The sequence below is a fragment of the Megascapheus bottae genome, chromosome 22, assembly GCF_031878675.1.
Source record: "Megascapheus bottae isolate mThoBot1 chromosome 22, mThoBot2.hap1, whole genome shotgun sequence".
Taxonomy (NCBI): domain Eukaryota; kingdom Metazoa; phylum Chordata; class Mammalia; order Rodentia; family Geomyidae; genus Megascapheus; species Megascapheus bottae.
In genome coordinates this window covers 11,683,589-11,705,045 of record NC_143530.1, presented here as the reverse complement: position 1 = coordinate 11,705,045, position 21,457 = coordinate 11,683,589, and the positions used below count along the sequence as shown (strand labels likewise).

At 42.7% G+C, this 21,457-nt stretch overlaps 1 protein-coding gene across 2 annotated transcripts in view; it reads right to left on the bottom strand.

Moving 5' to 3' along the window:
- The window catches only part of Srpk1 (SRSF protein kinase 1), a 38,707-nt gene extending 21,102 nt beyond the window's left edge, over positions 1-17,605 (bottom strand). Inside the window, exons 1-5 of one of the 2 annotated variants that reach the window (XM_090355807.1) lie at positions 17,522-17,605; positions 16,954-17,014; positions 2,523-2,641; positions 1,285-1,393; positions 605-692 (exon numbers count right to left, since the gene is read on the bottom strand). In XM_090355807.1, coding sequence (XP_090211933.1) covers positions 605-692; positions 1,285-1,393; positions 2,523-2,641; positions 16,954-17,014; positions 17,522-17,534 — 390 coding nt within the window. In that variant the 5' untranslated portion in view covers positions 17,535-17,605. Of the gene's footprint in view, positions 1-604; positions 693-1,284; positions 1,394-2,522; positions 2,642-16,953 lie in introns of both variants that reach the window. The other variant, XM_090355806.1, reaches the window with a different exon arrangement.
- Between the last annotated feature and the right edge of the window lie 3,852 nt (positions 17,606-21,457).

Here is a 21,457-nt window from a genome sequence, read left to right as displayed (position 1 = left end):
TGAGTTTTGCTCAAAGCTAGTGTTCTGAAACTTGAGCTATGTGGTACTGAGGAATTGAACCCAGGGCTTCATGCACACTATACAAGCACTCTACCGCTAGGCTATGCCCCTGACCCCACTTTTAAAAAAAGAAAGAAAGAAAAAAGAAAAACTATCTCAATGAAGAAAGAAGTGGCATATTTACTAATGGAAACAAGATTTATCTTAACTCAGTCTTGCCAGGTGCTAGTGGCTCATGCCTATAATCCTAGCAATTCAAGAGGCAGAGATCTGAGGGTTGTAATTTGAAGCCAGCCCAGGTAGAAAAGCTCTTTTGAGACTCTTAGCTCCAATTAGCCACTTAAAACCCCCGAAGTAGAGCTGTGGCTCAAACTGGCAGAGTCCTACTTGAGCAAAAGAGCTCAGGAACAGCGCCCAGGCCCTGAGTTCAAGCTCCGCAGCTGACAGAAAGAAAAGAAAGAAAGAAAGAAAGAAAGAAAGAAAGAAAGAAAGAAAGAAAGAAAGAAAGAAAGTCAGAAAGTCAGTCTACCACCACTAGTATGTCTCATTTCAATACAATGTTATATTTGCATAATGTTCTATAGTCCACACATAAAATACTCACTGATTTTAGCAACCGGATCTCATCTAGTGCTGTTTCAGTATAATGTTCAGCACTTTTAACTACTTTCATTGCCACAAACTTCTTGCCCCTAAGAGATAAACAGGCAATTAAGACTACATATTTTACTTCTGGAAGCTACTCTTAGTTACTGTTAGGAAAGAACAAATATAAACACCAAGGTCACATTTCCTGTAGCCAGATATAAGCTACTCCTACAGGATCATGCATACTTTTTCATGGCACTAACTGGCTAGATTTCAATTATAGGAAGATAAGTTGTTCTCATAGTTATCAAAAATTATTCTCAGCTGGATGTTGGTGGCTCATGCTACTAACTCAGGAGACTGAGATCTGAGGACAGAGGTTCAAAGCCAGGCAGGGCATTAGCCAGCCCAGGCACTAACGTCCGTGAGACTCTTATTAATCACCAGAAAACCAGAAATAACACTGTGGCTCAAGTGGTAGTTGAAGTTGAGTTGAAGAGCTCAGGGACAATGCTCAGGCCCAGAGTTCAAGCCCCACGACCAATCAAAAAAAAAACCAAATCTCTAAGATTAAAATACATGTTCTGAATATCTCTTTGAATCCCAAGTAAAAGTGAGAAACAGAAATTGATAAGGAGACCCCCTCCCACCCAAATCAGAAAGTATCCTATATATCTGCAGAGCAAAAGAACTTACTGAATATCCCATGATAACCACACTGTTGAAAAGTGCCCCCAACCCAACTTTCGGATCACATGGTATCTCCCATTGAATAGATCTCCAATTTTCACAAGGTGATAACCTCCTACAAGAAATAATTGGCAGAATATAATAAAAAGAAGCAGGAGAAATAATCACAGAAATAGTTAGGCAAGTTATGTTACCTATCATTTATAACACACACACATATATATATATATTTTTTACCAGTCAAATTAAGGCACACGGTATTACTGAGTTCATGGTGCAAAACTAATCTTAGATTTTAAACTGAGCAAATCAGTAACAATTATAATCCATAAAATCACCTCATCCTCAATTAGAAATATATCATAATATTCTTTCCCATTTAAAAAATCTAAGGGGCTGGGAGTTTGGCCTAGTGTGGTAGAGTGTTGGCCTTAGCAACTATCTCATGAGAAAAGGCTTTCTTTAATTTCCAACCAGACATGTGACACAATCCCAGTACTGAAGTAGGAAGATGAGTATGAGGTCATTAGGCTATATAACAAGACCAAACAAAAACCCCCAACCAACCAACCAAACAATAACAACCTAGTTGCTAGTGGCTCATGTCTATAATTCTAGGTAGTCAGGAGACAGAGAGAAGAGCACTGCTCAAGTGGTAGAGTACTAGCAAAACAATGAAGCCATGTAAGTGTTGAGACTGAGTTAAAACTGCAATAGAGTTCGCAAACAAAACTTATATAAGATGTAACCAACAGTCACTTCTTTTATTTTTCTTTTCTGCTTTACCTACTTTTGAAATTTGCAAAGATAAATATGTAATATAATTTTTAGACAAAAAAAATGAGCTAAAAAAAGAGCTGGGACTGGGCCAAGGAGGCTCACTCCTGTAATCCTAGCTCCTTACGATGCTGAGATCTGAGGATCACAGTTTAAAGTCAGCCTGGGCACTAAAGATGTGAGATTCTTATCTCCAATTAACCACTAGAAAACTGGAAGTGTCGCTGTGGTTCCAGGGGTAGGGTGATGCCCTTGAGCTGAAGAGCTCAGGGACAATGTGCAGGCCCCAGAGTTCAAGTCCCATGACCAAAAAAAAAAGAGCTGGTGTATAGCTCAGCACTAGTATGCTTAGTATCATTCATAATTAATCCCGGTATCTCAAAAAAAAAAAAAAAGCTTACCAGACAGAGCAAACATTCAAACGAGAAACTCCAATTGGAGAGGTCATGTATCTCTTATAAACTTACCTTTGCAATAATCATTGGGGTCTTCTTGCTCATCATCATCAGATCCTAGAATTTCTTCTTCCTGTTCTGGGAAATCGCTTTCAGAGTGTGGAGCAGAGCCTCGATGCTGAGTTTCAGATCTAAGAAAAGATACAACCATACTTATTAAATATGAACAAAAAGCTTGGTGCTGGTGGCTCACACCTGTTATCCTAGCTCCTCACAAGGCTGAGATCTGAGGATCGAGGTTCAAAGCCAGCCTGGCCACTAAAGTCCTGAGACTCTTATAGCCAGTTAACCACCAGAAAACCAGAAGTGGCACTGTGGCTCTACGGGTAGGGCGGTAGCCTTAAGCTAAAGAGCTCAGGGACAGCGCCTAGGCCGAGTTCAAGGCCCATGACCAACAGAAAAAAAAAAAGTCACATAGCTTTTTGTGCCCCAGCTGGCTTTGAACCACGATCCTTGGATCTCAGCCTCCTGAGTAGCGAGGGTTACAGGTGCAAGACTGGCACCCTGAGACTCTTATCTCCAATTAATCACCAGAAAACTGGAAGTGGGGGCCGGGAGTTTGGCCTAGTGGTAGAGTGCTTGCCTAGCATGCACAAAGACCCGGGTTTGATTCCTCGGTACCACATACATAGAAAAAAGCCAGAAATGGTGCTGAGGCTCAAGTGGTAGAGCTCTAACCTTGAGAAAGTCCAAGGACAGTACTCAGGCCCTGAGCTCAAGCCCAGGACTGGCAAAAAAAAAAAAAAACAAAAAAAAACAAAAAAAAACTGGAAGTGGGCTGTGGCTCCAAGTGGTAGAGTACTAGCCTTGAGCAAAACAGCTTAGGGATAGCACCCAGACCCCAAATTCAAGCCCTATTCAAGAGGGGGGGGGGAGGGACCTTTAGAAAATATTATCCCATGGGGCAGGGCGTTTGGCCTCGTGGTAGAGTGAGTGGCCTAGCATGCATGAAGACCTTGGTTCGATTCCTTGGAACGACATACATAGAAAATAAAAAAGCTGGAAGTGGTGCTATGGTTCAAGTGGCAGAGCTCTAGCCTTGAGGGGGAAAAAAAACCCCAAGGACAGTGCCCTGAGTTCAAGCCCCAGGACTGGGGGAAAAAAAAAAGAGGCAGTGCAGTGGCTCATGCCTGCAATCCTAGCTACTCAGGAGGCTGAGATTTGAGGATCAAGATTCATCTCCAATTAACCACTAAAAAACAGGAAGTGGTCCTTGGCTCAAGGGTAGGGTGATAACCACTCTTGAGCTGAAGAGCTCAAGGACAGCACCCAAGTGAGTTCAAGCCCCATGACTCACCAAAAAAAAAAAAAAAAAAAATATATATATATATATGTATATATATACATATATATATATTTTCCCAGTTTTACCTTGCATTAGGAAATTACCACTTTTGAAAAAGTTAGCAATATATAACTAAATAAAAGTTGGGGAAAAGTATAGGTAAATTGAATCACATATAATCACTAAGTATATGGATTTCTAGCATTTTGAATCTTCACAAACTTAATTATTTATAATTACATAATACACAAATTTGTCTCCTGCTTTTCCTAACCTTTCTTTGTTTCCATGCAACCTCTTAATCTTGTTTCCCTTGAAAGTATCACAATTTACTTTGGCACCTTCTAATTAGTTAAGAAATTTAACTAGCTTTCATTTTAATTACTACAAGTAAAGCTACTGAGTATTCTGCATTTAGAATTCCTAATATTTGACTACTCAGATCTCAGACTACTGAGTAGGTAAAACATTCCTCCTATTTGTATTAATAACATGAAATGTTGAAAATTTGGAAAATACTCGTTTTGAGATTCCCTAATATAACATCTACTTGTACTGGGGGGAGGGGGATAAATGCCTTCAAATCTGTGGTCATAAGTATTGTTACACAGTATACCTATCTTCAGAAAAGTTGTACCAAGTTCCATTCCTATCAGACACTTGGTTGAAAATGTTTACTGTGACAGGCTAAAAATGAGACCTCATTTTATCATACATTCAGGTTCTTGCACTTACTACTTATCTGCCATAAGGTCTTTAAGCAAAAGAGTAAGCTCCATAACTATTTTCCCCTTGAAATGGGATATTATGTTGGCTATTCCCTAACTTGTCCTTCTCTTGTCTCAACCTTGTGAGAAGCTTCTATAGGCCCAAGCCTCTGAATCTGGCTTAGCATTTCTTGCAATAGTTTCAGGAAAAATTTTAGTTCTTATTAAAAAAAAAAATAAAAATCAACAGCCTGCTTCATCATCATCTTTTATTTTTTTAAAGATTCACTTTGACAAAAAACAAAACAAAACAAAACAGAAAACCACTTACATGAGCTACTGAGACAATACCTTAGAAGTGTAATTGGTGACAATTCAATTCTCCTCAATTGTTAGCCTCACACACACAGAAGTACCTATAAAACTTCACAATTAAATTTTTTTTAAACCAGGCATGCCTGTAATCCTAGCTACTCAGGAGGCTGAGATCTGAGGATCAAGGTTCAAAGCCAGCCCCGGCACAAAAGGACCTGTCTCTTATCTTCAATTAACCTCTAAAAAACGGGAAGTGGGGCCAGGAGTTTGGCCTAGTGGTAGAGTGCTTGCCTAGCAGGTACCAATTCCTTGGTACCACATACATAGAAAAAAAGCCAGAAGTGATGCTGTGGCTCGAGTGGTAGAGCTCTAGCCTTGAGAATGCTCACGGACAGTGCTCAGGCCCTGAGTACAAGCCCCAGGACTGGCAAAAAAAAAAAAAAAAAAAGAAGAAGAAGAAGAAATGAGGCTTGGCTCAAGGGTAGGGCGGTAGCCTTAAGCTGAAGAGCTCAGGGACAGCACTCAGTCCAAGTTCAAGCCCCATAACCCATAAAAATTAAAAAAAAAAAAATTGTTTTTAGTGAAAAAGACAAAACAAAGCATGTCTTTAGAAAACTTTTTAGTAATGAACTAATGTCCTTTCCTATCGGCAAGTAAAAAAAAAAAAAAACTGAAAACATTCTCAAACTTGAAATTTGCAAGGACTACTAGAACAAATTTTCAGATTCAGACCTAACTATGTTGTTTTTTATTTTTATTTATTTGCCAGTCCTGGGCCTTGAACTTGGGGCCTGCGCACTGTCCTTGGGCTTTTTCAAGACTAGCACTCTGCCACTTGAGCCACAAAACCAGTTCTGGCTTTTTCTATGCATGTGGTACTGAAGAATCGAACTTGGGTCTTAGTGCATGTTAGGCAAGCATTCTACCATTAGGCCAAATTCCCAGTCATCTTTTACATTTTTGATACCAAGAAGAAAAATTATGAAATATTGGAAAACTAGTATCCTATGAATAGTAAAAACTAGGTTCTTAGGTTAGAACATTTAGAATCACCCAGGCATCATGGGAATAAACAACATTAAAATTTATTTATTCATCTAGTAATGATTCTGAGACTTGAACTCAAGGCCTGCCTATACACTGCCCATGATTTTTTTTTTTCCCTGAAGGGTATCATTCTATCACTTGAGTCATGGTTCCACTTCTGGCTTTTTGGTAGTTATTAGACATGAGAATCTCTGGTGGGGGGCCGGGAGTTTGGCCTAGTGGTTAAAGTGCTTGCCTAGCATGCACGAAGACCCAGGTTCGATTCCTCGGTACCACATACATAGAAAAAAGCCAGAAGTGGTGCTGAGGCTCAAGTGGTAGAGCTCTAGCCTTGAGAAAGTCCAAGGACAGTGCTCAGGCCCTGAGCTCAAGCCCAGGACTGGCAAAAAAAAAAAAAAAAAAAAAAAAAAAAAGAATCTCTGGTGGCTCACGTCTCTAATCCTAGCTACTCAGAAGGCTGAGACATGAGGATCTCTGATCATGCCAGCCTGGGCACGGAAGTCTGTGAGACTCTTATCTTCAATTAACCACCAGAAAATGGAAGTGGTAATATGGCTCAAGTGAGGAACTCAGGACAGCACCCAAGCAGAGTTCAAGCCCCACAATTGATCAAGAAAAAGCATTTCATACTTTCCTAACTGAGCTAGCTTCAAACCATGATCCCCAGATCTTAAGACTCCTGAGTAGCTAACACTAAACATGTGAGCCACCAGTGGCCAGCTAAAGGTTATTATTTTGTCAGTCCTGGGACTTGAACTCAGGGCTTAGGCACTGTAGCTGAGCTTCTTTTGCTCAAGGATAGCACTCCATCACCTGAACCACAGCACCACTTTTCTATTAACCTAATACTGAGGAATCAAACCCAGGGTTTCATGCATACTAGGCAAGTACTCTACCACTAAGTCATCTTCTTAGCTCCAAAAGTTATTTTTTATTACTATTATTATTATTATTATTTGCCAGTCCTGGGGCTTGAACTCAGGGTCTGGAGACTGTCCATGGGCTTTCTCAAGGGTAGAGCTCTATCTCTTTGAGCCATAGCACCACTTCAGGCTTTTTCAACCCTCTGTGTATATGGTACTGAGGAATTGAACCCAGGGCTTCGTTCCTGCATGCTAGACGAGCATTCTACCACTAGGCTACATTCCTGGACTCCTAAACATTCAAACTGTGTGTTTCGGTGTATATGTGGCTGTCTCTCTAATGGTTTAGAATCCTAGTAATGTGAACTATAGCTTTCAAATTAAGTAAAACCAACCAGGACCCAAAAACTCAAAAGGGAATGTAAACATCAAAATGAATCTAATTATAATAGCTCAAGACCCTCTCAGTATAATTTTACAAGATTTTGGGTTTTGACTTTGACTTTAAGGCGCTCCTGCTCTCTCTCTCTCTTTCTCTTGCCATAGATTAGAATCCACAGGATAAAATATATCTACCTTTATATTTATAGTGATTGGTCATACTTAGGAAGTAATCCCCACTCCAAAATTATTTTATCTTTTACATTTTTACCTTGAATGTTCATGCCTTCATTTTCCTTGATTAATGTTTAAGTTTCTGATTTATGCACAATTAATTTACTAGGATGAACAGAGAATATAACTTCTTTTTGTGTGTATGCTAGGCACGGACTCAGGGAATGGGTATTGTTCCTGGGCTTTTTTGCTCAAGGTTAGCATCATACCACTTTGAGCCATAGCTCCGCTTCTAGCTTTTTGATAGTTAAGTAGAAAGATATGAGTCTCATAGATTTTCCTGCCTGGGCTGCCTTTAAACTGCAATCTTCAGATCTCAGCCTCCTAAGTAGCTAGGATTACGGATGTGAGCCACCAAGGCCCAGCTCTGAGTAGCTAGTATTTATAGGCATGAAACGCCAGTGCTGGGCTTTCCTGATTATTTATGAAATAGGTTCTTTTTTCCCCACATTGGTCTATGTCGGAATCAGAAGTCCCTACTTACGCATCCCATGGGTGGAGATAGAGTCTCATTGACTTTTCTACCTGTACTGACTTGGTGTTGTGATCCTCTTTATCTCAGCTTCCCAAGAAGTTAGGATTACAGACATGAGTCACTGGCAACCAACTCAAAACTACATTTTAAGTGGGAGAGTTTTATGATGTGTAAATTATATCTCCAAAATACTTTAAGAAAAATTCTCAATTTCATGAATTAAGCCACAAGTAAATTTAAATCTGAGTTAACAATCAAATAAATCTGTTGGTTAGTGTTAGGATACTAAGAAATCCAAGTATGAACTGTCTTTCTGGGTAATCAGAAATCAGGTAAGATTCCTCTTCATAAAGTATATTACAACTGATAAATTTAAAGGATAGGATGTTATCATTTTCAAAACCTAAATAAATGAATGCTTTAAAACAGTAATATTCATTAGATGGGCACTAATATCATAAATGTTAACAAGATAAAATTGTATAACAAATGCTTCCTGTCAAGCCGGGCATGATGGCTCACGCCTGTAACCCTAGGTACTCAAGAGGCTGAGATCTAAGGATTAAGGTTCAAAGCCAGACTGGGCACAAAAGGACCTTAGACTCTTATCTCCAATTAACCTCTAGAAAACCAGAAGTGGGGCTTGGTCCAGGGCAGGGGAGTAGCCTTGAGCTCAAGAGCTCAGGGATAGTGCCCAGGCCTAGTTCAAAGCCCCCTGACCCACCCCCCCAAAAAAAAAAAAAAAAAGAAATCAACTCCAGGAAATGAAATTTTTTTTTCTTTCCTTTTTGTTTGTTTCTATTTATGTATATGTCATTGGAGTGTAAGGGAAAGCACAAAAATGGAGGGATGAGGGGCCAGGTGTTTGGCCTAGTGGTAGAATGCTTGCTTAGCATGCAAAGATGCGAGTTTGATTCCTCGGTGCCACATACATAGAAAGGACAGAAGTGGTGCTGTGGCTCAACGCAAGGTCAGTGCTCTGGCCTGAATTCAAGCCCTAGAATGGGAAAAAAAAAAGTAAAAAGAAATGGAGGGATGAAGGGTAAATAAATGAAACAATGGTTCTCACTGGACACTATTAAAAATGAACTATACAACTTATAGGTGAGGATGAGGGGAAAACTGGGAGAGAGCAAGGGAAAGAATGACATTGCCCAAAAAAGAAATGTAAGCCAGATGTAATTCTAGCTACTCAGAAGGCTGAGATCTGAGGATCACAGTTCAAAGCCAGTCTAGGCACTAAAGATGAGACTCTTACCTCCAATTAATCACTAAAAAATTGCAAGTGGGGCTGTGGCTCCAGGGGTAGAGTGGTAGCCTTGAGCTGAAGAGCTGAAGGACAGCACCCAAGGCTAGAATTCAAGTCCCATGACCCATCAAAAAAAAAAAAAAAAAAGAAAAGAAAAGAAAAAAGAAATATACTCTTTCCCTGACTTACATAACTGTAACCCCTGTGGATTGTATCTTTATTAGGGCTGGGAGTTTGGCCTAGTGGTAGCATGCTTGCCTAGACCCGGGTTCGATTCCTTGGTACCACATACAAAGAAAAAAAAAAAGCTAGAAGTGGTGCTCAGGCTCAAGTGGTAGAGCTCTACCCTTGAGGAAAGCCCAAGGACAGTGCTCAGGCCCTGAGTTCAAGCCCCAGGACTGGCAAAAAATAAGCTAAGCATGGTAGCTCTAGGATCAGAGGATAGTTGTTAGAAACAAGCATGGAAGGGAAAGTCTGTGAGACTCATCTCTAACCATCAAAAGTGGCGCTGTGGCTCAAAGTGGTAGAGTGCTAGTCTTGAGCAAAAAAGCTTGGGAACAGTGCACAGACCCTGAATTTAAGCCCCAAGATCAAAAAAACAAAACCCATGAAAGAAGGGAGCCTATTTATAGAACAATGAGGGATGTAAATAGGCTCAAAGTACATAATAAGCAGGCATGAAAATGATATAATGAAACCCACTGTTAAACAAAACTTATATAATGGCTAAAAAAAAAAAAAAAAAAAAACAACCTTCCAGGATCTGATGGTTCATGTCTATATTCCTAGCGATGCAAGAGGCTGAGATTTGAAGATTGTAGTTTAAAGCTAGTGGGGAAAGGAAGTCTGTGGGACTCATTACTCAGAAGCAGCACTGTGGTTCAAGTGACAGAGCACAAGTCTTCAGCAAAAGAACTCAGAGACAGTGCCCAAGCCCTGAGTTCAAACCTCAGATCTGGCACATATGTGTATACAAAGAAAAAATGAACATGGAGCTGTGGCTCAAGTGACAGAGCCATAGCCTTGAGCGAAAAACAAAAAAAGCCCAGGGCTGGGAGTTTGGTCTAGTGGTAGAGTGCTGAATAAGCATGCACAAAGACCCAGGTTTGATTTGTCAGTACCACAAATATAGTCCCTCAAGTAGTAGCTCTAACCTTTGAGATAGCCCAAGGACAGTGCCTAGGCCCTGAGTTCAAGCCTCAGACTGGCAAAAAAAAAAAAAAAGCCAAAGACCATTAGGCCTTGATCCAGGGCAGGCACAAAATAAATGAATAAAATGACATAGGCTATATAGTTGAAATGTTGAGACTGAAATGAATACACATTTTTACCTTGCTATTTTCTTTTAATACTTTTAATATCATAATGGCTTTTAGAATACAACAATCCTGCCAATTCTGCACATTACTTAATTACTATACTTGTTTATACTATTTCATAAAATTAAGCCATATCTTAAGTCAATTAAGTGTCAGTTTAACTGAAAGTGGCACATAAATGCTGTTTGGCTTTTTCAAAAACAAAAAACACAACCAACAGTATCTTGGGGCCAGAAGTTTAGCTTAGTGGTAGAGTGCTTGCCTAGCATGCACGAAGACCCAGATTTGATTCCTGGATACCACATACATAGAAAAAAGCCAGAAGTGGTACTGAAGTTCAAGTGGTAGAGTTCTAGCCTTGAGAAAATCCAAGGATGGTGCTCAAGGCCCAGGACTGGCAAAAAAGACAAAAACAAAAAAACCTGATACTATCCTTGGGCCAGGTGTGCGGCATTACGACTGAAATTCCAGCTACATGAGAGATGCATAGGAGAACTACAGTCTAAAGCTGTTCTAGACAAAATCCTGAGACCTCATCTGAAAAAAATAGCTCAAGTAAAAAGGGTTAAAAGCTGCTTAAACAGTAAAGCTTTTGCTGGTGCAATTGTTGGTGCTTGTACTGGTGACTCATGCCTGTAATCCTGGCTACTCAGGGGCCTAATATCTGAGGATGATGGTTCAAAGCCAGACTCTTTATCTCCAATTTACCACCAGAAAACGGGAAGTGGCACTGCAGCTCAAGTGGTAGAGCTCACTATCCTTGAGCTGAAGAGTTCAGGGACAGTGCCCCAGAATTCAAGCCCCATAACCAACCAAAAAAAAAAAAAAAAAAAAAAAAAGAAGGGGAAGAAGAATAGTAGAGAGCTTGTCTAGCAAGCTTAGGCCCTGAGGTCAAAACCCCCAGTACCATTAAAAAAAATTGTCCTGCAAAATAGAACCTTATAGCATTTGAAACTACATGAAAAGCTGTAAGATTACAAATGTGTCTAAATATGTATGTGTGTGTGTACACACATCTATCCCCTTAAATTATTATTTGTATAACAAAAAAAGGGATGAGTTCTAAAAAGCTCAGTAAGTTACATGAATTTTCTTCTTGGACTAATTTGATTATAGCAAGAGAAAACAATAAAACACTTTAGCCAATATAAAAGTGAGGGGCTGGAAGTTTGGCCTAGTGGTAAAGTACCTGCCTAGCATACAGAAGTGGTGCTATGGATCAAGTGGTAGGGCTCTAGCCTTTAGAAAGCCCCACGACAGTGTTCAGACCCTGAGTTCAAGCCCCAGGATGGGTAAAAAAAAAAAAAGAAAGAAAGAAAGAAAAAAAGAAAAAGAGCTGAGCATGGTGGCTCACACATGTAATCCTGGCTATTCAGGAGGCTGAGATCTGAGAATGACTGTTCAAAGCCAGCACTAAAGAACAAGAGACTCTTATCTCCAATTAATAACTAGAAAAGGGTAAAAATATGCCTAGTGATTCCATTTTTTTTTCTTAAAATGTACATGTAGCCAGATGACAGTGACTTATGCTTATAATCCTAGCTAAACTGGAAGCTGAGATCTAAGGATCTTGGTTCAAAGCCATCCCAAGGAGGAAAGTCCATGAGGCTTCCCTCTCCAAATAATCACCAAAAAAAAGCTTTAAGTAGAGCTGTGGATCAAGCAGTAAAGCACTAGTTTTGAGCACAAAAAACTTAGGGACGGTGCCGGGCCCTGAGTTTTAGCCCTAGGACCAGCAAGAGGGTGGGAGGAAGAGAGTGCATACATATTTACTAATAGGAAATAAAGTATAATTTATTCACTCAATGGAATGCTAGATGAGAGAATATTAGATGAGGTTATTGACTATACCTGGATATGGAACTGCTTGGAAAACTTTAAAAACACCTTTAAAAAAAAAAATGGACAGGGCTGGGAGTTTGGCCTAGTGGTAGAGTGCTTGCCTAGCATGCATGAAGACCCGGGTTCAATTCCTCAGTACCACATACATAGAAAAGGCCAGAAACGATGCTGTGGCTCAAGTGGCAGAGCACTAGCATTGAGGAAAAAGCCCAAGGACAGTGCTCAGGCCCTGAGTACAAGCCCCAGGACTGGCAAAAAAAAAAAAAAAAAAAAGGCAGTAAGAATACACATTGATACACAACCAATATTCAAGGTGCACTGTTAAGAAGAAAAACACCACTGGGAACCACTGGCTGATGCCTTATAATCCTAGCTATACAGAACGCTGAGATCTAAGAATTGTGGTTCAAAGTGAGCCTGGGCAGGAAAGTCCATGAAATTCTGACTTTCTATCATCATTAAAAAAGGAGGAGTGGGGAGGAGTTCGGTTTAGTGGTAGAGTACTACCTAGCATGCAAGAAGACCTGAGTTCGATTTCTTGGCACCACAAACATAGAAAAAGTTGGAAGTGGTGCTGTGGCTCAAGTGGTAGGGTTTTAGCCTTGACAAAACCCTTAGGCCCTAAGTTCAAGCCCAGGTCTGGCAAAAAAAAAAGTCAGAAGTGGAGGTGTGGCTCAAGTTGTATTCAGTACTGAGTAAAACAAAGCTGAGAATAGTCCCCAGGTCCTGAGTTCAAGTGCCAGGCCCAAAACAACAACAACACCAACAAAAGGATAAAACATACCTAAGTAATCTATTTTAGAATTATTTCTTTTTTGCCAGTCCTGGGCTTGAACTCAGGGCCTGGGCACTGTCCTTGGACACTTTTTGTTCAAGGCTAGTGCTCTGCCACTTGAGCCATAGCACTACTTCTGGCTTTTTCTGGGTATGTGGTACTGAGGAATTGAATACAGGGCTTCATGTATGCTTGGTGAGCATTCTACCACTACGCTACGCTGTAGGCCCTTTTAGAATTATTTAAAAGTGTACTGTCTCTACTTCCTACCATACAAAAGTGTTAAGTTTTGTTTTGTTGGTTGTGGGGCTTGAACGCACTAGCCTGGGGCTGTCCCTGAGCTCTTCAGATCATGGGTAGTGCTCTACCACTTAGAGCCACCAGGACCACTTTTGATTTTCTGTCTCCTGGACATGAATGCACAGGCTGGCTTTGAACCACAATCCTCAGACCTTAGTCTTCTGAGTAGCTACAATTACAAGCTTGAACCACCAGTGCCTGGACACTTCTAAGTTTTTAATGTAACAATTTATGTTTTTGGAAAGTTAAGAACTAGGGGTTGGGAATGTGACTTAGTTGTAGAGTGCTTACCTAGCATGCATGAAACCCTGGGATTCAATTCCTCATTATCACATAAACAGAAAAAACTGAAACTGATGCTGTGGCTTAAGTGGTGGAGTGCTAGCCTTGAACAAAAACCAGCTCAGGGACAGTGTCCAGACGCTGTGTTCAGCTCTAGGAATGGCAAAGAAAGAAAGAAAGAAAGAAAGAAAGGAAGAAAGAAAGAAAGAAAGAAAGAAAGAAAGAAAGAAGGAAAGAAAGAAAGGAGGGAGGGAGGGAAAGAAAAGAAAAGAAAAGAAAAGTTGGGCTGGGAATCTCCCTAGTAGTAGAGGGCTTGCCTAGCATGCACGAAGACCTGGGTTCAATTCCTTGGTACCACATACACAGAAAAAGCAACAAGTGGCGCTGTGGCTCAAGTGGTAGAGTAATAGCCTTGAGAAAGCCCAAGGACAGTACCCAGGCCCTGAATGCAAGCCCCAGGACTGGCAAAAAAGAAAGAAAGGAAAAAAAAAAAAAGCCAGGTGTGATGGCTCACTCCTGTAATCCTAGCTACTCAGGAGGCTGAGATCTGAGGATCATGGTTCAAAGCCAGCCCAGGCACTAAAAAGTACATGAGACTCTTATCTCCAATTAATCACCAGATAACAGGAAATGGCACTGTGGCTCAAGGGGTAGGGCAGTAGCCTTGAGCTGAAGAGCTTGGGAACAATACCTGGGCCCAGAGTTCAAGTCCCACAACAGACAAAAAAATGAAAAAGGAAGTTAAGAAACCAGCTCCCTGATTCCACAAATCAGTGAATGCTAGAATGAGTAAAAGTATTTTCCCAGTTCGTGAATAATTTTACTACCAATTTATACTATAACCATAAAGCTACTTAACAGTAAATAAAGTGTTACTGTCTACAGTAACCTCCTACTGAAATTAATTTTTGAAGCTTATGATAGACAAAGGCGCATAGTTACCAGTATACATATTGAAATCCATTTTTTTTTTTCAGTTGTGGGGCTTGAACTCTGGGTCTGGGCACTGTCCCTGAGCTCTTCAGCTCAAGGCCACCGCTCCTAACCCTGGAGCCACAGCACCACTTCCCATTTCCTAGTGGTTAATTGGAGATAAGTCTCTCGGACTTTAGTGCCCAGGCTGGCTTTGAACCATGATCCTCATCCTGAGTAGTTAGGATTACAGGTGTGAGCTACCATGCTCAGCTAAGGTTAAATCTTTCAGCACAGTGACAGAACCTAAAGGGAACATTCCAAACAACACTGCTGGAAAAAGAATGCAGACTCTAAGGTAAACAGCATGATGACCTCCAGTACCAGACTTCCAATTCATGGGTTCTAGCTCTACATACTAGGGAATGAAAATACGTTCGACACTAACTGTATATCCTTTCAAGTATTTCTAAAGTTTTTACATATTGTATGCTAGAGGGACGGGAGTTTGGCCTAGTGGGAAGAGTGCTTGCCTAGCATGCACAAAGACCCGGGTTCGATTCCTCAGTACCACATATATGTAGAAAAAGCCAGAAATGGTGCTCTCGCTCAAGTGGTAGAGTGCTAGCCTTGAGAAAGCCCAAGGACAGTCCTCAGGCCCTGAGTTCAAGCCCCAGGAGTGGCAAAATAAAAATTAAAAATTCTATGCTAGATGTATTGTTGAGTCCTAAGTCATTTATCAGTATGATTGAGCTATCGGTCATGAAACTACATAGGCTTATTCTCCTAGCTAACTTGTCCATGATTAGATGTCTGAAAATCAGTAGCAAAACCACCTTTTTACTCCAAAAATCCAATTTTATGCCAGGCTTTTTCCTCAAACCTATGAATCTGATAAGCTTGCCTTTGTAAATTAACTGGAATTTGTCAGGTGTCTAGTCAAGAGTCATGGAACAGAATCAAGTTACTTGAGTCAGATGGAGCATGAACTTCTGACATACTATTCTAACCAACATAATTAATTAGACACTAGATATTTAAAAGTCTGGACAAATAAGAAGAAGGAGGTAAAACTAAAGAAATAACTAAAAATAAAAGCATCTTTTAGGTTAGAAGTAGGGGTAGTTCACTCACGTGTTAAGTTGTGCAGAATGAAAGACTAAAATTGCCACAGGTAGGCTATCTATAATCTACCTGCACAAAAGGGTAAGTATGGAAATAATTAAGAACATTTAACTTTTAGCTATCTATTAGTAATGAAGAGTAACATAAAACTAAGTATGTCTGGCATTAGAAATCAAGTATATGGCCTACATAGATAACTCAAAGTAATGAGTACCTGCTGTTAAAAACGCACACACATTTTGATCACCAAGTACTTAACAAAATAAAAAATTTCAGAAGAGATCACAGAAAATGGAGGCGGAATTCAAAGCGTATCTAGCTCACCTACCACTCTGGTCCTTTTCAAAGAAGTCATTAGGTGCTCTCTCCAAACATTAGGTAGCTTCCAAAAATAACACACCCACTGGCCACTACCTGATTTTGTCACCCGGTAGGGTGACCTAGGAAGATCTCTGAAATGTGTCACATCAGTTCCGAAAGGACTGGATGGCATACAACACCACAAAACACCCAATAATCCCCCCCCAACCCCTTCTGGATACAATTGGTCTTAAGATGACTACGAAGAGCTTTTGCAAAAACGCTGGTACCGGATCTAAATTAAAGCAGAGCGTCACTTGCAGAAGCCCTCCACCGGGGGCGTTTTTACCAGGCTGGGAAGAACTTTTTGTGTTTCCCACAATAGCGCTAACACACGGCTAGGCATCTTTCAAAGCGGGCACTTAATATATCCAACCAGAATCGCCTAAACGCTCAGTGAGGAAGTCACCTCTCTCTCCAGAAGGCCATCTACCTACACTCGACGCGAGAACTTGGGTTTTAGGAAGCGGATCGACGGTGCACACCCGGGGTCGGCCTGCTGCAGACTCAGGAAGTGGGCTGCCAGAGGTGCGCTCTGGTGGTGCCAGCAAGCGTGAGCTTGGCACCATTAAGCGTAAACACGGAAAACGCATTCAAGAATATCCTGATGGCCTGACATGCATATCTGGTTAAGACGCAGGGAAGCAAGGAAGGAAGGGAGACCAGAGTTGAGCGACTGGTCATCAATCGTCTACCAGCTCCCGGTGAGGGCGGAACACTTGGGGAGCTGTGTCTCGGCGGGTTGGGGGAGCAGAAAGGCCGGGAGGCGCTTTCTACCTAGCAGGTCTTTGCATGCAGCTGCAGCACCCTTACACATGGTCCCCGCAAGGCGACCCAAGCGGCTAGGAGGCCATGTGGCGGCGAGGGAGGAGGAGGCCGCGCCAAACTCAGGGCCCGTCCGAGAAGCCGAGCGAGGGCCCCGGAGACGCCGGGAGAAATCCGAGGTACGCGATGTCGGGGTACAAGACTCACTTTCTTTGGGCTTTGTCCTTCTTGGCCTTGGTCCTTTTCTTTCGGGCCTGGAGCGCAAGCACTGCAGGAGAGAGGGATGGATGAAGGGCAAATGTAGAGGAAAGGAAGCGACCTAGCCGAGGGTGGAGACCCAGCAGGGGCGCCAGGCCGAGCGGTGGGGCCGGCCTTGGGGGCGGCTGCGAGGCCAGTGCCGCGGCTGGGGCCGGGAGGCCAGCGGCCCACGGGGCGCAGAGCAGCGCCCAGGCAGGGTGCGCCCGAGGGAGCTCGGGCCCGGCCCGGAGTCGGCCTCGCCCGCCGACGGCCGGGCGCAGGAGCGGCCCCGCGGCGCGAGCCGACTTGGCGGACAACAAGGGGCGGTGACGGCCGACTGCGGAGGACGCCCGGGCTGAGGGGCGCCGACCCACCGACACCGACCACAGGCGGGGGGTGAGGGGCGGCGCCACCTCCGAGGAGGAGCGCCGCACGCCCGGGGACCGGACGGCGGCGGTGAGGCGAAGCTCCGGGCTCTGACTCGGGCCTCGCCCCGGAGGCCGTTGCCCCTCGTGGCGCAGGCCGCTCCACCGCTCACCTTTCCGCTCCATGGCTAGACCGGTAACCGCCAGGCGCCTGCGCACTCGAGTGGCTGCGACTCCAGCTCCCGCCGCGGCCCAAATCCGAGCCCGCGCACGCCCCGCCCCAGGCTCCGCCCCGCCCCGCCCCACGGCGCCGCGCGCCTGCGCCGGAGCGCGGAGCCTACCACCTGCTCCTGGGCCGGGGGGGAGGGGGGAGCGAGGGAGAGACGGGTCGTGGAGCACTGGGAGGGGCGGGGCGGAGGGAGGAACCCCAGGCTCCGAAGCCCGGCTGGATGAGTTTGGTTCTGTTGACCCTGAAGTCCTCTGGGAAGAGCGCGCGGTGGGTCCCCGAGGACTCGGTATGTGCTGAGTCAGGCGCAGCAGCTCTGCAGACAATTGGGATGGGCCTCGGTGTTCCTGGCCCATGGATTGACCAACCACCTTGCCCCAGTTCCTCCCCTGAGCTTATTGTGAGACCCAATTAACACTAAAGAAGCCAAGGTGGCTCCAGAGGACGAGCGCCATCCTTGAGCGCAGAGATCCCTGAGTTCAAGCCCCAGGACCCGCAACATGCAAGCGAGAAAGGGCATGTGGCTGAGTGGTGGAGTGCTGCTTAGCATGCATGAAACCCTGGGTTCCATTCTTCAGAAAAACCCAGAAGTGGTGCTGTGGCTCCAGTGGTAGAGCACTAGCCGTGAGCACAGAGAAGCCAGGGACAGAGTTCAGGCCCCTGAGTTCAATCTCCAGAGCCGGCAAAAACGAAGGAAGGAAGAAGCCAGGTGGCTCACGCCTGTAATCCCAGCTCCTCAGAGGGCTGAGTACGAAGGAGGGACACACACACACCAAACGACAAAAACGTTAAAAACCTCACAAGTGAATTTTCTCTTAAAATTTCAAGTTTAAATGAGAACTGTAAGGGAAGAAGGGACATAAAAATGTTTTAATATTTTTTCTCATTTTATTACATTGTTTTAGTGCATGATAAAGGTTATAGGATGTTTTTGTGGTTTCATAAGTGTATTATCTTGTGTGATGTTTATGACCACTTAAAAGTAAGATAGTTACTATATCCATTACAGAAAGAAATTAAACTTGGAAGGGATGTATACTTAGAATACTTGATTTACCAAGCCAGTTAACTCAGTGATCAGACCCTTATATTGTAAAACAAGATCAGTAGAGTGTTTCCGAAATGGGCCATATAATCAATATGTAGGCTTTATCACCCCCAAGATTTCCTTCCTAGCTACTCTCTGCTACTAGAACTCAAAAGCAGTCAGAAAACATGGCTTGTTTTCCTATAGAGATTTTATTTCCAGGCACTGAAATTTGAATTTTATATACTTTTCACGTTATGATGAAATACTCTTCTTTTTATCTTTTTTTTCAATTATTTCAAGCATTCTTAGCTTAAACCTGAGCTTGTCAAACACTGTTGAAAGCTCAGTTGTGAATAGTTTAAAGACAAGGATGTGTTTTGAAAAAGGTGTGTGTGTGTGTTTATCTTTCAAACATCAGCGTATACTTGGAAGAACAGAATATGGCTACACAATTACCAGGCCCTATAGCCCATGGGCTACTATCATAGATTAATAAACTATTGGCTGTAAACTTGTGTTGTTGCTTTACTGCATCTGGATAAAGTGGAAATTCTGCAGACCCTTATTCTAAAACAACTGAGACTCCAGTGGGCCAGCCACACAAGTAGTCCATTGACTGGAACAACAAGGAGACAGTATAATTGTACAGCCTAAACCAAACATGGAGGTGCCGGCAGGACTTACTGAGCAAGCTAAGTAATTAAATCCATTCAGAGAAGAGGAAGCTTTTGAGCTGGAATTGGGAAATAATTAGTATCTCTATAGGTGGAGGAGATATTTGGAATTCCTGCATGGAAAAAAAAGATTCAACGAAAAGGTGTGACTGGAAACTGGTGGGTGGGGGCTGAGACTAATGATGAGTGAAGGCTGGTAAGGTAGGTTTGCCAAATTTAAAATTTAGATAATTAATATTTGTTGCACAGAACTGGAATGATAACATTTCTGATATATTGTGAAAGATGACAGCACCTGTTGGCCAAGGAAAACTGCAGCCTAGCTCTACTTGAAACTTGAGAACCAAAGGAGAACTGAGTACAGAAAGCACAGCCCAGGAGTTCAATGACTGTACTAGGTCAGGAGCTCTGTAGAAGTGTTTTAGCAAAGACAAGAAAGAGCTGGTGGCTGGGGATGGGTGGGGTGGGTGGGGTGGAATTAGAATTAGGAAAGAACTACCCACCAGAAAAAGCAACTTTATGAGAATAGGGAGCTCGTCCAGGTTTTCAGTGTCTGGCTCTTAGAAGTAGCTAAAATATTTAATTGAAATAATAATCTATAGTTTATAAGAAACAATGGGATGAGAGAGAGGCTGAGAAATACAATATGAGAGTGAGTTATGTTAAAATACAAAATGGTTACTACAAATATAAACAGAAATGTATTTCGCTTGCTGTGCTTCTGTCATAACTATTCTGATTATTGTTTTGCTCCCCAAGTACTAACAATGTTTAAATAATTCATCTGAGAAACTTTTCAAAGTCAGTGTGAAGTTCACTGGACTAATATACTAGAAGTAATCATTTTTCTGTCTCTTTCTTTCTTTTTTTTTTTTCCAGTCCTGGGGCTTGAATTCAGGTCCTGGGCACTGTCCTTGGACACGTTTTGCTCAAGGCTAGAGCTCTGCCACTTGAGCCACAGTGCCACTTCCAGCTTTTTCAGTGTATGTAGTATGGAGGAATCGAACCCTGGGCTTTGAGCATGCTAGGCAAGCACTGTACCACTAGGCTACTCTCTTGGCCATAATGAGCATCATGTTTCAGTTCTCCACTTTTTCTGAGATCTCTCTAAATAGTCACCATTTCTGGAAAATCTGATTCCTGTTGTGCTAATTTAAATTTTGATCTAGCCCTTGAGATCTTCCCAGACACTTCATTGTTGGCATTTTAGAGTTTCATTGCATGTATATTCTTACACATATATCCTTACATCCATCTTTGTCTTCATTATGACAAACTATTACATCGTTCAAAATTCTTGGAATTTGGGGGTACTGGGATTTGAACTCAGGATCTTATGCTTGCTAGTCAGGCACTCTACCATTGAACCATACCTCTAGCCCTTTTTGTGCTAGTTGATTTTTGTTTGTTTGAGATATTCCCTGCCTGGGTGCATGTCCCAAGATCAAGGTATTGGCAGGGTTGACTCCTCCTAAGAGCTGTAAAAGAGAATCTCTTTGGGTCTCTTCCCTTGTTTTATTGATGTCTGGCTGTCTCCTACCTGCGTCTCTGCTTCCTCTCTTCCCATCTTCCCAGTGTGTGTCTCTCACCAATCACACTGAATTAGAGCTCACTCTGATTACCTCATCTCAACTTTATTACTTCTGTGAAGACTTTCCAAATAAGAACTCACCCTACGGTCCTGGTGACTAGGACTCCAACATATCTTTTTTTTAGGGACAGAATTCAATCCACAATAAGGCTGCTGACAGCAGCTGTGTCATTGGTAAATCCAGCAAGGAAAGAGCAGGGAAATAAATATTTAACTTTGTTTTCTCATTCCCTCAGGCTAGTGGCTCCCACTAACAAACCTCACTGAAAGTGGAAGAGCAGGGATCTTGGGGAGAGGGGAGCAAACAAGCTGGCCTCGTGAGCCCCAGCAGAGCAGAGGAGGGTGGAGAGTTGGATTTGAATGGCCAAACAGGAACTATCCAGCACAGCCAGTCTGGGCAGTGGGTACACCCAAAGCAGCTAGCAGGTATGTCCACCTATTGAGTCTCTGATCTCTGGAGAGAATTGAGAACCCAAGTTGCTTGAGAATCCTTCCTGGCTTTGTTCTCTAACAGTTTAAGCTTCACCAGGAAATTGCTCCTAAGTGAAGGTCTTAGCTTGGTGGGGTGAGAGTGGAGCCAGTAGTGTG